We start from the raw sequence: 16,170 nt of genomic DNA, 5'->3' as shown, positions 1-16,170 counted from the left end.
CTTTCCTCTCTGGAAGGAAATGTCTGTGGCTACGATGCAGCTCAAGGACATACTGATTTATACGGAGTAACACTAGTGGCACGGGATTATTTACCTCCCATTAGAACCTCATTTCAAGTCAGCCTTAAAGCTTTTCCTGTAAGAACAAAACTTTGAGACTGATCCCTTTTCCACCAAGGGGGAGCAAGACTGGCAAGACATGTGAAGCTTATGACTATCACTGAACTTGACTCTGGATAAAAATTAGTGACAGATCATTCAGATTCAGAAACCCTTCCCTTGTCACATTACATCATGCCACAGAAGGCTTAAGCATTCTCAGTCCTTCTCCCACTCCACTCTCCAACCATGAAAGAAGGCTATACCTTTAGGATGCTGTAAGTGTCTTCACTCATCTCCACTACTGGAGAATAGGTGATCCCATCCAGAACTATCTTCTTCGCAGGTACACAATCCTCCAGGGGATCCTCTAAGGGCATGTCTGAACCATGGTGATAGTCATGCAATTCTGTCACTGGCAGCAAGCTATACACCTAGGCAGAAACAGCCAGGGTATCTGGCATTTTCAGTGTCCACTGTCACAAAACACAACTGAGGGAGTTAGATGCAAGCACCATAACAGTCACATCACCTGCACATACATCCACATTGCCATGGTCCAACTTTGTGGTGGGAGCAATGGGAATTTGGGAGTCAGAAAAGAAATCCAGACTTGGAGACACTGCCACTTTTGCTATGGGCAGCATGTTACTCTGGTTATTATGGCTCAAATATATAAAAAATGACACTGGCCAGCCCATCTGCATTACTTTGTCCCTGCTCAGGGATTGTCATTTGATGCTTGGCATGAGGGGAATAAACTCTCTTGACACTTCCAGACACTACTCCAAGAAAATTAATCCATGGCTGGAGAGAATAACTGAAAAATTATCATCAAACACACAACAGTGTTTGGCTCTGGCCAAAAGGAGCAGCCACCTTAAACCAGCTTCCTAATTGCCATCTCAAAAGTCACACAAAACCCCTAAGAAACAGCTGTTGCCTCGTTCTCATCTTTTTGCCCTCTGCAGAGGAAGATGACAAACAGAACAGGGCAGCTTTCCTGAGTCAGCACTGACAGGAGGGACTGTTCACTGTTTCCACTCCAGCGCTGGGTTAATCTGACCAGGCTCTGACTTACTCCACAGACTAATCGCTTACAGAGCTGGGTGACAGGTCAGCTTCTGGCTTCATGAGGAGAACGCTCTTGTCCACAGCACGGACGGCACAGAGGGAGTTCGGGGAGGCTCTGAACAGCAAGTGAGCATCAGAGGAAGGCAGGCCTTCAGAAGGAGAGAAGCTTAAGTCCACCTGTAGCCAGAGGAAGAGCTACGTTACGGATGCCCTACCCTTGCAGTTGAGTGCATCAGTGCCAGCCGTACGAAGCGCACACCTGCACAGACACACCTCCCTCCCTCTGTGCTGCTGTAGAGCTAAGCTTCCTTCCTGCAGTGCAGGAGGAATCAGCACTAACAGTTCTTGGCAACTTCAAGCATCACAACTGCACATCAAACTTTTAAGGCAGTTTTGGGGTTTATGGCCACTGTGAATGTGATGAGATAATCCCACATTCTGTACTGCACCCAGATCTTGTATGTGGAGAGAAATCAGGCTTGCAAAGACCTTGCTTAGCAGATTCATGAGAAGTGGTGATGCCCTGGAGCAATACTGCAGTATCTACTGCCTGCTAATGAGTCTGAAGAACTGGCGTGTTGGCTGAGGCCTGTTAAGACTTGTGTGCCTTCCCCAAAACCTAACTCACATCTCTAACAACTCCCTGTCAACCTCTGCCCTGGAAGCTCTTGCTAACAGAAGTTGTCATCACCATCTCACATGACTTGGTAATGAGATGGCGGATTTGCATAAATCTTCCCTCTCCTTAGCAGTACAAACCCTCCTGTAACATGCAATGACCAAAGCAACCTCAGAATAAACATGTTGCAGCATCAGCTGCCAGTCTTCCCTATGTCCCAGCCACTCCACAGCACGCTTTCTGCTGATAAACCCCACCTCTCCCAGGGTGGACTCGTCATTTTGAGAATACAAACCCAATATTCTCCAGGAAATGGCAGGATAAGACCTGTAGCAAGTTTGCCACTTGGAAAACTGTCTTGGCATAGAGGTAGCCCAAAGTCTGTCCTATCTGGTCTGACAACAGCTTTGAATTCATGATGCTTTCAGAGAGGAAAGCAGGATCTAAGCATGTAAATCACTTGGCACTTGCCTTGCACCCAGACCTTAATGTAGTACATAGTATCAGCTTTAATATATGACCAAAATTCAGGTGTCCAAGCTTCTACAATGATACCAGTCTCAAGAACTCATTTATCTTGGGTTTTAGCAGGACAAGGGACTGCTTTAGCAGTGTCCCATCCACTAGTCTGAAGTCCCAATAGGAATTTTTGAGGTTGTTCTCTTCTCATAGCTCCTCATACACCAATCTGCTTTTCCATAAAAAGAATACATGGGGCTATAAGAGAATAATGGTCCACCTGCTTACAGAAAGGTTTTATTGTTCTGCACTCTTTCAGTCTCACTATTGCTCATGCAGCACCTTTTGCACTGCTCATGGAGCACCACTGTGCATTGCTCAGTTCAGGAAAGGTTTATCTCCATTTATGTACAATAGAAATTAAAATGACAGGATGAGCTACATGGGAGTTGAAAGAACTGACAAGTATTAGCTTTGCCCACTGGACTGGGGTTGTGTGAGTTTTATTTTTGCTGTGTGACCTCATAAGCAGACACCTTATTGCTGGAGTGAGTTTGTGTGAAATACATGTGTTGCAGTATGACATAAGACATGCACGTTCCTCCCCCTGCCCTCCCCTTTTTCTTACCCAGGGCCATCTGTGAGATCAGTGGATGTAACTAGTTGCTAGGAGGGGGTTTATCAGTATAGTCCTTGCCGTTTTTCCAACAGCTGATCTCCTCCAAGCTAATGCAAGCCAATAAGCAGTAAAGCTACCTAGAATAATTGATAGGTGGCTTGTCCACTGTTAGTAAATCTGACGAAATTAGCTTAGCAAAGTTAAATCTAAATAAGTGAGCCAGACCATGACGCAGTCTGATGGCTACTCCCTCAAGAAGTGGACACTTACCTTATTTCTGAAACACTTTTCTATGTTGAACTTCATTGAATCAGCGATCAGCTCCCTGCTGGGGGAAGTGGTGTAGACAAACATTTGGGCCACTGGAGCAATATCAGCTTGTACAGGCAGCTGTAGCAAGAAGACCCCATTGGCTAGCAAACAAAACCAGAGCAAAAAGTTAAGATACAGGAAACCTGCTTCTCCAGCAGCCAAAATCTAGGTTTTACTTCATGCCAAACTTTATCCTAGCCTAGATGAAACTCCAGACCTCCCAGTGGAATGAACTGGTGCTCACAGAGATATAGAAGTCTCACTGACTGAAAAGGCCCGTTTCAAGTCCTGTTTTCCAGTGCCTAAGCATGCTGAATTTTGGTTCAGCTTCTAAATACAGACCATCAGCCTGTGTCTCCTGGGAGCAGTGGAGCCCCAGAAATGCAGTGTCAGAAGAAAGACAGCTGGTGCATAGGATTAAAGAAAATCCATGCAAAACCTAAATAAAGGCAGAGAAAAGAAAGCTCAAACTCTTCCCATGTTTTAGGGGACATGGAGATGTGAATGCCTGCATTTATATAGAAGCAGCCTGTATGCTTGCCACAGTTGTCCTCCCAGGACACTGACAATTTGGCAGGGGATAGGAACTCACCATTTTCCTGGTCCAAATCCAGAATGTGGGTGCCTGCTCGTTTAATGATTCCTTTGGCCATCACCTGAGTAGAAGCAGAAACCCTGTTGTGATTGAGGTTATACATAAGCCAAATCCTAAAGAGAAGGAATCTGAGTGGAGAGCAGCTGAGCTGTGTGAGACCTCACACCCTGCTCAGCTGCTCTCTGCCTCCCTGTAGCAGTATACCAGTGCTCACCCAGGCAGCACTGGGACATCTTTACTCTCCTGCTCCTAACCCAGACCCTCTTTTCTGTGGGAGAAGAACATTGGAAACATGATGGGAAAGTAGCACAAGCCTGTTGCCACAAACCACAATTTCCATCTCCAGTTCCCCTACAATTACCAGTGGCAACCTCACTGTATGGCAGGTGCAAGCTTACCAGGTAGTAAAAGATGATTTTCTTCTGCTCTCGTATGGCTTCTGAAGTAAGGACATAGTGCACCCGGACCTCTGTGGAGGAGCCACAGCTTAATGCCTTGGACTTGGGCTCAATTTTGAGGTAGCTATTACTAGGAGAGTAAAAGCGCTTTAGCTGGAGATAGTCGTCTTCATAATATGGAACAATCCAGGAATGGTCATAGCAGTAGGGGCTTGTTTTATGAGTTGCCTGGAAAAGGAAAAAATACCCAAACACAGATGCTAAAATCCATGGCCTAATGTTAAAGGTTTGGTATGTTCTGTATTTAAGCAAAAAGGCAGTCTACAGGGGGAAAAAAAACCAAAACAACAACAAAAAACCCCACAAAACCCGTGAGTTTGGAAGATGCAAGACAGGGTGGTGGTATCCTTAGCAAATCATCAGGAATGATCTCACCCCCAAGAGGCTGGAGTTTGTCTCGAACAAGCTGAATCATACCAGTTGTTTGCATCACCTCAAGGGCTCTTTGCCCTAATACCTTGCCCTCTCTAATATCCTGTTGGTTTAAAGAGAAAAGAAGCTGACTTTGACTCTTCTTCTCATTATTGGTGCTGGAGAAGGGTTAGTGCTGTTCAGCTCAGAGATTACCAGTGCCAAGATCAAGCTAAGAATGCTACAGAAAAGGAGGAAAAGTCTCCACCTAAGAATTCAAAACCAAAATTTAATAGAAGTTTAAGAGCTGAGAGAGTCCAGGTTTTCTTAAAATTTAAAGCTTTTTCTTAAAAATTAAAGCAAGGGGAAGATCCTTTCCACTTATAAGGGTTCTACTTCGGCATTTCATGTGCCTTACATGCCTTTATTTCCTATCTTTCTCACTATACTTGGGAATTCTTGCCTTTTCTTTACCCTGCAAAATTTTGAAAACTTCAAGCACCTGGTGGTAACTTCTGGATATTTTTTAATGTATCTAAACTGTGACAGGAGAATTGTAGAGAGAAGAGAAAATATAATTCTAGACAATCTGCCCTATTCCAGAGTGAGATATTAAGAAATGTGCATGTTACACACATACTGCATTTACCACTAAAAAAACAAGATGGTCAGCAGCACTTCTTTTTCTCAGATGAACAAATTCCACACCAGGAAGAGAATTTCTGTGAATGGTTCAGACTCTTTTTCTCTTTTATGGAAGAGGAAAACAGAAAAAGAGACAAAAAGAAAAGGGGGAAAAAAAAAAGGAAAAAGAAAAATGAGGCCTGCTTAGAAACTCTGAATTCTAAATTAAACCCTGAGAGATGCAGATTGCCTTAATTGACCACAAAAGATATTGAGGTGAGACACTTGGGAGATCATTTACTTGAAAAGACAGCAAAGAAAAGCACTCCACAGTGTGAGTTAGACACACCCTTGAAAGAGATTTGTCTAGGTAGTGCTGGTGATCCCTTGGAGCAGAATGGACTATTATGATCTTAGGATGTTCCTTGTAACCCTATATTGCTATTGCCAAGCAGAAGTTAAAAACTTACGTGCTAAGCGCAAGTTGACATGGCCACCTGGTCTGTTGTACAACTATTTCCACCACACTGGTGTCATGGTTGGCACAAACAAACAGCAACAAGAAGCTAAGTGCTTTTGCACTGAAATAGAAACTTAGAGGCCCTCCTTTTCCTCCCTTCATCACCTCCTCTGCCAGCAGTACTTACCCTAATTCCAACAGGATCGGAGTACAACTTGGAAGTGTTCAGAGTAAACTGTGCCCTGCCCTCTTCATCTGTTGTGTAGTTGCCTTCGTCCACTCCTTGAAAATAAATCCTCACAAGTTCATTAGCAATTGGAGCACCAGACCCATCCACTAGTTTCACCTGGAGGAGTAAAAACAGTACAGTTTAGAAGGAGAGGAAAGCCTGTCAGACCACCAAGCTAAGGATGTTGGGCTTGTGTCAGATAAGGAAGCCTCCACCATGCTTTACTTGAGCATCACTCATCTCTTTCAGAGAGAGCTGCACACTTACTGAATCTTACTTCTTTAGCCCTTTCTTATCTCCACCTCTGGGTCAAAGGAGTGGATGTGGAGATTGACATGGACTCACAACCCTTAGGGCTCCTATTAAACAGGTGACTGGAAAAGCAGACTTTTACTTGACTGGAAAGAGGAAGCATGAGGAGAGAGGAGTAAGCTCAATGAGGTCTATGCTCTCAGCTGCTGCTCCCAACTTTGAAAGCCTGCAGAGGAGAAGAGGCCCACAAGGTATAGCAGCACTGAGGTCCAGCATCTCCGCAGAGCAGGGGTGTGTATCTCTCCAGGAGGTTCAGTAGCATGACTGTTTGGCACTCATGGCATTCCATTCTCATGGTTTCCCTACCTGCCCAAAGAAGGGGATTCCAGGTTTGTAGTGGGTGTCTGTATTCTCAAAGGTGATTTTGGTAATGGTGGTTGTGATCTCAGAAAAACTTGTTCCAGTCAACTCCACTCCTGCAGGGAAAAAAAACATTTAAAAATTAATTTGCTTCTGCCTGACCAGAATTACTGGTCCAGGCTCCTTTGCTGGACCAGCAATTATACTTATGTTCCTGACCTCCAGACAGGAAAACTTTAGGATTCCAGAAAAGCAAGAATCTGCTTTTCTCCCTCACTTCTACTTGGTAGGCCCCTCTGCTGGTATCTTGTGGGCTTATCACACAGCTCTTTGATCTAGATGATTCATACCTGTCTCTTCCTCTTTAATCTTAGCCTCCACATGGAGCTTATTCTCATATCCATTTCTCTTGAGCTGGAATAACTTGGTCTTTACCATTTCAGAAATGCAGCCATAGTTGTCTGTCTTTTGGAGAAAAACAAAGACCGTTATAGTCTCATTTATATATTGTTTATTCAACTTAATGAATCCACCATTGTGTTGCTATGAACTGGAAGCAGAGCCCAATAACCTCACAGGTCATTCCCTATGTTGTTTTTATCAAAACTGGAAAAGCACATAAATAATGTGGCAAGGAGCATTTTAAAGTACTTCCAAAAATATCAGAGCAAACAATTTGCAACCTCAAAGATTTTTGTGATGTGTCTTAAGTTTGAAATTGCAAACACTTGATATGGAAGCATAAGGAATTACTCATGTGTCTGCCAGACAGGAAATATTTGCCAGGCATCAGGCACATTGAATATAGCTGCTGCTGAAAATGCACAAGCTGTGTGAGTGATACATAAACCAAAGCCTGTGTATGTGTAGAAAGAAGATGACAACTGGAAAAATATTTCCAAAGCTTGCCACCTCACTTCAGCATTTTCATGCACAGGGCAGGTCTCCCCAGAAAAAGGAAGACATGCCTGGAAGAGAGGATAGCACCGGAGCATTCCTATTTTCTTTTAACATAGATAACAACAGCAGTGGCAGAGACAATTGTGGGGACCATAGAGTAGCAGACACCAAGGACCACAAGAATGTCTTCTGCTTGCTTTCTTGTCCTGGCATATTTCCACAAGTGCTGTTACCCCAGCTTCTGCCAGTTGAGCTAACACTGTTCCACCTGGCCATGCCCCAAACAGCATTCAGTTTTGCTTTTGTAGACTTGCCAGTCTAAAGAATGAAAAAAGTGATTTTTTTTGTCTGTCTGTCTTAACCACTGCTGCTAAACCCATATTCCTTTCTTTCTTACTAAAATGGCATCACCTCTCCACTGATTTCTGCTCCTTTCCTGCTTCTAACACCAATTCTGACCCCACACAGTCTCTAGCGTAAGACAACCCCTACTCTGTTCTCATCACTCATGCCTTTTCTAGCTCACTTCTCCCTTATAATCTACACTTCATGTGACCTTTTTTTCCCTTCCATCTCTTCTTTCTCCATAAGCTTCTTGCCTTTACACACATCTTTCTTACTACACTGACCTTACCCCTATTTTTACCTTCACTTATCATCTTGCACCTGATCTTCTCTCCTTCTTCAAGCTTCTCTCTCCCCTGTTCACACTATGCTAGTACATACTAGAGCAAGGCTGTACTACCAGGCATGCTAAATAGCCAGTGTGACCAGCAGGTCAGAGGAGGTGATCCTGCCCCTCTGCTCTGCTCTCCTGAGACCCCACATGGAGCACTGTGTGCAGTTCTGGTGTCCTCAACATAAGAAGGACATGGAGCTGTTGGAGCAAGCCCAGAGGCTGGAGCACCTCCCATGTGAAGACAGGCTGAGAAAGTTTGGGGTGTTCAGCCCTGAGAAGGCAGCCTTCCAGTATCTCAAGGGGGCTACAAGGATGCTGGGGAGGGACTCTTCATCAGCGACTGTAGCAATGGGACAAGGGGTGATGGGTTTAAACTTCAACAGGGGAAGTTCAGGTTATATATAAGGAAGAAGTTCTTTACTGTGAGGCTGGTGAGGCACTGGAACAGGCTGCCCAGAAAAGTGGTTGAATGCTCCATCCCTGGCAGTGTTCAAGGCCAGGCTGGACAGAGCCTTGGCCAACATGGTCTAGTGTGAGATGTTCCTGCCCATGGCAGGGGGGTTGGAACTAGATGATGTTAAGGTCCTTTCCAACCCAAACCATTCTATGATTCTATGAAATAAACCACACTTTCTCCTATCACTCTACCCAACAGACTAATCCTGACTCACCTGTCCAGAGAACTCATCACATACTGCTTTACCCTCTTCGCCATAGCAGGTGGTGGCAGGGTGTCTAAACTTTCGGCAGACGCGGAAGCTCACAAGGCCAGGAACAGGCTTCCCAAATGTGTACCTACCAGGAAAGAGGATTGAAAGAAAACCAGTGACATTAGGTATGTAAGAGGGAGGGAGAAAAGTTACTAGCACACCCTCAGTGGAACCAGAACTCTTCCCTAGAGCTGCTTCCAGGATACAGCAGGGTCATCACAGGAAGTAAAAAGCAGAAGGAAATTTGGTAGCGTTTTAGGATCAAGCTTGGCTACAGAGGCAGGAGTACTGCTTTCATCCCTGGGAATAACACATAAGTCTTCAGGATTCATTTACCTTAATGCTGATTTAGTTGAGAGGACCCCTCATCTTGGAGAACAAGTTGCAAGTACCTACCCCACCGCCCCATTCTGATGAAACTGCTTTGTGTATGTATGTGGGCTGGGTCTTCAGCCCAAGCCATGGCTCTTCCTGCAGGATGTGTGGAACATTGCTACATGGAATTGAATGAGGTGGCCCAAAGGTATGAGGTCAGCTGCATCACTTACAGTTTCTCTCAACAATGACAAGCAGAAGCCACAGTTAAAACACCATTCCCAGGTAAAATAAACTGAAGTCCTTTTCCCTTGCACTGTAGCTGGTCTGAAACCCTCTATGAGTCAAAAAATACGTGAAAAAACCCTCCCAAAAATCAGAAGAACAATATGATTCTACATGTTACATACTAAGTGCCCCAAGCAAGACTTGTTGCCTTTTGTCACATGGTAGATGTAGTCTGTTTGGTCCTGGGACCCCAAAATGAATGAGAAATACGACAAAGTATCATATTTTAGACTCCCAAATGGACTGTCAGCAGCTGAAGAAAAAACTGAAACCAAGAAGGACTTGAAAGAATGACACTTACAGACCACAAACTGTCACCTTCAGCTTCTCATCAAGAATGGTGATCACCTTGGGCATTTTCACTATTACTTCAAATTTTGGCAGCACTGCAGCAGAACCAAAGGAAAACAGTCTATGTGGTGGGGAATAATGTAAGAATGACACATGAAGGCTGCTGAAAGGCCAGTCTTACAAATAACCTGAAACCCTTTTGCATCTATGGTTGGATCTGAGAGGTTTCTGTCACCTGTACATCCCACTGAAGTCAGTGAAAACCACAGGCACTCAACCAACCACTATGCCACGTAAGAAGACAGGATTATTAAACCAGCTATTAAAATACAGCAGCTTCTTAGATAACACATGGATTACCAGTCCCACAGCAGCTGGATACAGTAAAATAAGAGAGTTAAGTCAATAAAGGTCTCCCACAAACATATAGGGCTGGGACTCCAGCCTGGTCGAGGCATTTTCAAAGCATGTAGATCTTGTCAATCTGCAGAACAGGAAGACCCCATAGCTTCCCCAGTGCCTTAGCAGAGGGTGAGATCACATCTAAACCCAGGAGGGGAAGTGGATGGTGACTGTCTTGGGAGAACTAGGAGGGATTTGGGGCACAGAACAGTCTTGCTATTGAAAGAGGTCAAAGGACTTCCAGATTCATCTTCCAGGACTTAAGTCAGCTGCATGAACCAGATCATGTCAGGCCACGTAACAAGGAGAGCTGCAGCCTGCTTGCTGGGGTGGGAAGCTATGCTGGGTGCAACCGTCTGCAGGTGTGTATTGAGACACCATTTTCCAGCCAAGCAGATGGAACCACACAGGGGTGAGAGCACCAGAGAGAGGTTAAGGCACTAAGGCATCATTCGAGCTACAGGCTTAGCTCATGGGGGAGAAAAGGCAAGTCTGAATTTACAGACAGCCTCAGCCCACACCAAAAAGTCAGGACTCTGGGCTTTAGGCAGGGGAAATCCAGACTTACAGCATGACACTTGACAGGGGTGTAGCCAACTGGAGATAAGGCTGTGGCCCTACATCACCTCTGCAGTGCAGTGAGGCTTGTGGCTGACAGCACATCGCTCCTCCTGATGGGAGCTTTGTTGAGGTGAGCAGTCAGAAGAGCTGCACTGCATAGCCTGGGGCTTAATGAGGAGTGGATACAAGTCACTCAAGTCCTTCAGTCTTCACTCCTCAGAAAGGGATGATGCTTGAGAGGGGGAGGACACAGCAACATTTTTCCAGCCATGCTGGACATCCTGGTCAGTTCTACCACCTGGTCAGATCTACCCTGTTCAATTAAGCTTTCACACCCCACAGGACTAGCTGTTAGGAACATGAAACTGAAATGAGTTACCATACTCCTCCACAGAGAAAGGATGCTGAACTATCTTCCCAGATGCCTTCTGTGCCACCACTCTGTAGGTCCCTTGGATAGGTTCAGAGGTGAGGCTGAAGAACAGCTGGATTAATCCCATCTTTAGTTCTGCCTTTGTCCACTGGTACAGACGGTTTTGCTTTGGGTCCTACAGATAATGTGATCACAACGAGAATGTGAGAACACTGGAAGTCTGCAACCAGAAGGTCCTTTCCAAACCTAACCATTCTATGATTCTATGATTCAAAAGCAGTGAGAAGAGGCCTAGCCCCAGTGGAAGGCTCCCTTTTTAGGAGGCTGTAGGGCAGAAGAGGGGGGCACTAGCAAAGTTGTGTGGTGACCTCAGGGCTGGACAATAGAAGGAGCTGTATCCTAGGCCCAGACTACATGTTTGCCACCATAAGAGTTAAAGCTCTGTACATTCAAACTAATGAAATGGATCTGCTTAATACATAAAACAGACAAGAATCATCTTGAAGCAATTGGTCAAACAATTGTGGCTGAAATAGATGTGAATGTGAATTGAATGTTTGTACATACCTCAATATACACCAGCGGAAACTAGAAAAAAAGGAAAGGAAACAGCATATTTAGACAGAGCACAAGCAACACAGCCAAATGACCAGGGCTATGACCATGTTTCAAGGAACAAACTATTCACCCAATGGGATAAAGAAAAAAGTTCCTGGTATGGAGCAACAGATGATTTTGAGGTACATCAAGAGGGGGGACAATCCCTTGTCTCAGTCAGAAAAGTAAGCTGAAACTACTAACGTTGGATGTGATGCTCTGAAATACTAACAAGAGCAGGTGTGCACTCTAATAATAGCAGCCTTGCCCGTTGCTGAGGTGTTTACACCAGCACCACTCATCTGCAGTTCGTCAGACCTTTCCAAGAATATAGAAGGCAGCCTTACACAGAAGTTTGAAGAACAGACCTTGTTAAGATCTGAGGTAACCCAGGAATTACACAATTATCTCAATGTACTGAGAGCTCTCCCCAGAAGACTCTTCTTTCCTCCCTTTCCCTGCATAGATGACTGAAGGCCAAATAACTAGAGGAAAGGAAGTATTGTCCTTACCATCTCATTCAAGGGACGAAAGTCTTTATCCAGAGAAACAATTCTGAACAGAACTGGTGGAGAAAAGCAGACAGTGAGGTTCCACAGTGCAGTCACCAACCAAAAAGCATCAGTTGCAAAAATAAATGGCACAACAGAGAACAGAGCTGTTCTCTTCTACAGAAAGTCTATTTGCTAGAAAGCTAAGACATACTAAAAGGTTACCCATGTAAGAAATTACATTAATAAGAGGATGTTAAGAGCAAGTCCATGGCAGTGTGAACATCTTAGTGATCATGGCCATCAGAATCTCATTAATTGGGACCATAGTTAAATTTAAGTTGCCTTTGTCTACTTTGCAAAGACACATTTTTACACTGGAATTCACATAGGTCTTCTAATTTTTTTATAACTAGACTGACTTTTTAGGAAGAATAAATGCAAGCAAATTATTTCAGCACTTGGCTGCAAGTTTGCGTTGGCTCTGGATGGATAGAAGACTCAGTGCCTCTTTTAGGACATTAATTTCTGTCCGGGACAAAATTAGGACATCAATGGCCCAGAAGAAATAAATGGCTAATATAGTTCTCTGTCTTCATTAAGCATTAAATATATAAGCCTTAGCTATGAGGTTGCCATTCTGACCCCCACTGAAAGCAGTGGACATTTGGCCAGCACAATCCAACAGTTTGGACACAAATTTTTGTTTCAAATGCAAATATCCAGCCCTTCCCTGTACCTGTTTGTCCAGGCTTGTAGATGGGTTTGTCTGTCTGGATGAAAACCAAGCTCTCATAATTCTTGACCAGCACTGATTTGCGGCTCCTGAACTGGAGTGTTGCGCCCTTCACCGTTACAGTGAGAAACACAACTGATGACCAGCTATTTGATTTTGGAAGCTGGAGAGAAAGAAGGCAACTGTGTTACAGACAACCTTTAAAGACTGAAACTGGCCTTCACGAGAGATCTAATATAATCCTGATGGATGCAGCACAGAGGTGAGGGGAACTATAATCAGGAACAAGAGACTGATCTTTACTTGTCCCACATCCTTACTCATTCCTACTGCTGTGCAGTGATTGTGCAAGGATTGTGCAGCAAAGGAACTCCCAGATTTGCCACCCAATTTTAAGAAATTCTTACTGCCCTAACCAAAACCCTTCTGCCCTTTTCCTTTTGACATTCATAGGGGCAACGGAATAATCCCCTGTCTCTTTCAGATAATGCCCCTAGTCCTTGCACAACATTTGCCTTTTCAAACCAGACATGCCAGATCTCTCTGCGTCTCTCTTCAACCGACAAAATTCGGTCTTCAGCCTATATCTGACAGAGATGCCAAGTTCAGTATCCTGCAGACCAGTTCTTCAGCCTTCAAGCTAAAAACGTAACCTATGCTCTGAGCCAGATGACCAACTTTCCTAGTTGTCCTAGTTGTTACAGTCCCTAGGGCTATCAGTTACATTAAGCTATGAATTTCCTGCTTCGCTCTCTCTTTCAGGCACAGGCAATCACAGCTTTATGTTCTCACATTAATTCAGTGTACGTATCCAAAAGGAAAAAAAATATTTGAGGTCCAAAAGCTTTACCCCAATTTGAAGGCACTCAAGCAACAATCTGTGGCTGTTGAAGGGTGATGTGGAGAGCCATTTGAAGAAGCTGTTCACCACTTCTTTCTCCTGGCCTCTCCTCCTCCTATTCTAGAGAAGGGCTGGCTTTCCAAGATTTGCCATTTCCCAATCAGGGAGCATGCTAAAGAGATCTCAGCAGTGAGAGGGTGTTGAGGATGGATGTGAACGTGGCCAAGAGAGAAGCAAATACTTACACAGTGTTACTCTGGTCTTTACCCTTACAGTTTATCTTTGGCATAAGAGACCAGCTGAAAAGGATGAGATACTCACAGAGAAAGGGATGCAGGTGAATACATCCTTCTCTGACACCAAGTCATCAATCAAGCTCCTGTTTTCCCCTTGATAGTCGAGCGTGGCACTCAGCGTCACAGACTCATTCAGGTGGGTCAGCTGAACACAGACTTTCTCAGGAGAATCGGTGTGTATCAGAAAGGGCAGTAGCACCATATACTGCCTAGGAGCAGGGGAGAAAGACAGGTCAGAGGAGCCAGGAACAGGCAACAGCAGCTGTACAGAAAGAACAAATAAACCAATCTGATTACTACATCCTTAACTGTACAGGGAGTAAGGTGCATTTTGTAGGAGTGTAACAAGATTTCCAGCATGTCTGTAAAGAAGGGGAAAGCAGAAGGCCAGTCTCAAAAGTAAAATACCACAGGAAATCCTCACTGCAAACATCTGGAAGGGATGTGTTTTTCCAGGTTCCGGTACAACAGCAGCACTTCCTCCTGGGACCCGGAATCATGCTAGTGTGGAAAAGTCAACTGCAACCTTGGCCAGACACTGTTATTAGGAACCAGGAGCCACATGACTTATGGTACCCAGTGAAGAAACGCCATTGAGTACACACTGCAAACTGCAGCTCTACTCTCATTCCTCTCAGAGACCCAAAACTGCCACAGAGTGGTGCCAGATCTTAAGAAAAAGAAAACAACAAACCAAACCTGGAACATATTTCAGGTTTCCAGGGAAGGAAGCCCCTCTGCCTCAGCCCAAGCAGGGGGGCCCTGCTCAGCCCTACGCAGCCTCCCTCCCAGCAAAGGAACTTGCCAGTATTATCCCGGTGCCCAGAACTGCATCTGGGAATCAAACCTGATTCACCTAATAGCAACAGTGCTCCCTTTTGGGAGGTCAATGAATGGCCTCTGATGGGCCCAGGGCAGCAAGCAGCTGGGAGAAGAGCTCAGAACATCGTCAGTAAGGTAGGGCATTCCTTTTAGTGGTAGGGGAGGCTCTGACACCTTTATATCCATCATATGCTTATCCTGCATTTGATGAAAGCACTGCAGCACAGCCTTGCTGAGCTAGGAGAAAAAGACATCACCAAAAAGCCAAAGGAGAAAGTCCCTGGGAAATCAGGATCCCGCCATGCGCTGCTCCTGCCATACATGTACACGCACACAAGAGACTCCCTTCACGTGCAAACAGGGCAAAAGAGGGTGAAGAAGGGATGCAGCTCAATATACCCTCACAGACTTTAACAGTCACAGTCTTACAGCGCCACATAACCCGGGCTGAGAAGGGAATTTTCATTCCATGGGCTGAGCTGAGAAACGCGAATTAAAACATAAAGTCATTTATGGTTAGGCCAGATCTGTTATTACTCATCAAAAAACCACTCCCATCTCCCAGGCATTCGATCTGGGAGTAGGAGAGTCAACCCAAAAGGAAACCTTTCAATGTCTTTTCAAAAAAGTCTGTCTCTTAAGAAAACCTGAATGTGTAAACAGTAAAAACAGCTCCCTTTCAGAAGAACCCATCTTGTGCAGAAAATTTTGTTGAACTCCTGTCGATCCATCAGTTCCCTGCAGCTGCAAAAGGTATTCCACAGACCTTTTCCTCTTCATTTTTTTCTTTGTTAAAGTTTTACTGATATCTCAATTGCACAGACTGCTTTGGGTCCCCCTGAAGCATTAGAGTTGCTGTTTGCAGAAGACACTTTACCCAGCCCTGGTGTCTTTATGCCTGGGTGAAAGAAAGTAGGCAGACGACACGAGACAAAGCAACAGACAGAGGAATACAACCTGCTTGCCCAGAGACCCCCCCTGCACATGTGTAGCTTACGGCTCTGTGGCGGGCGAGGTGTCTCCAGGAAGGAAGAAGAGGAGAAGGAGGAAGACACTTGCTTTGATGAGCAGCCCGTCTTTCCCCATGGTGCAAAGCAGGTTGTGGTGTGTCAAGCAGACACGCAGCCTGGTCTGGTGCTGCCTGTACCCCCTCTCTGCTCTCCGAGTCAAGCCCTTTATACTCGTCTCTGCAAACAGCCCAGGGGCTGGAGGAGATAAGGGCTGGGGGCCAGAGCCCATCCGGAAATGGGGAGAGGCAGCAAGGAGGAGCTGGAACCAGCAGCTCTGAGTCTGGGCCAGCAGCCAGGCACTGGGGGGAGAGGGAGGGGAGCTGCTCAGCAAGCTGGAGTTGTCTCTC

The 16,170-nt window shown here is 45.1% G+C and overlaps 1 protein-coding gene across 1 annotated transcript in view; it reads right to left on the bottom strand.

Moving 5' to 3' along the window:
* Window positions 1–15,899, bottom strand: part of LOC104407113 (alpha-2-macroglobulin-like) — a gene marked incomplete at its 3' end in the record, with an annotated part of 26,182 nt that extends 10,283 nt beyond the window's left edge. The window contains exons 1-16 of the mRNA XM_010016300.1: window positions 15,811–15,899; window positions 14,017–14,200; window positions 12,858–13,017; window positions 12,140–12,192; window positions 11,598–11,618; window positions 11,037–11,205; window positions 9,705–9,789; window positions 8,762–8,885; window positions 6,862–6,976; window positions 6,518–6,627; window positions 5,858–6,016; window positions 4,176–4,403; window positions 3,775–3,838; window positions 3,141–3,283; window positions 1,201–1,350; window positions 366–533 (exon numbers count right to left, since the gene is read on the bottom strand). Of these exons, the coding sequence (XP_010014602.1) occupies window positions 366–533; window positions 1,201–1,350; window positions 3,141–3,283; window positions 3,775–3,838; window positions 4,176–4,403; window positions 5,858–6,016; window positions 6,518–6,627; window positions 6,862–6,976; window positions 8,762–8,885; window positions 9,705–9,789; window positions 11,037–11,205; window positions 11,598–11,618; window positions 12,140–12,192; window positions 12,858–13,017; window positions 14,017–14,200; window positions 15,811–15,899 (2,022 nt within the window). The remainder of the gene's footprint in view (window positions 1–365; window positions 534–1,200; window positions 1,351–3,140; window positions 3,284–3,774; window positions 3,839–4,175; window positions 4,404–5,857; window positions 6,017–6,517; window positions 6,628–6,861; window positions 6,977–8,761; window positions 8,886–9,704; window positions 9,790–11,036; window positions 11,206–11,597; window positions 11,619–12,139; window positions 12,193–12,857; window positions 13,018–14,016; window positions 14,201–15,810) is intronic.
* Between the last annotated feature and the right edge of the window lie 271 nt (window positions 15,900–16,170).

Source organism: Nestor notabilis, unplaced genomic scaffold (assembly GCF_000696875.1).
Source record: "Nestor notabilis isolate BGI_N333 unplaced genomic scaffold, ASM69687v1 scaffold5656, whole genome shotgun sequence".
Classification (NCBI taxonomy): Eukaryota; Metazoa; Chordata; class Aves; order Psittaciformes; family Psittacidae; genus Nestor; species Nestor notabilis.
Note: the sequence above shows the minus strand (reverse complement) of the source record. Positions and strands in the feature narration are given on the sequence as shown.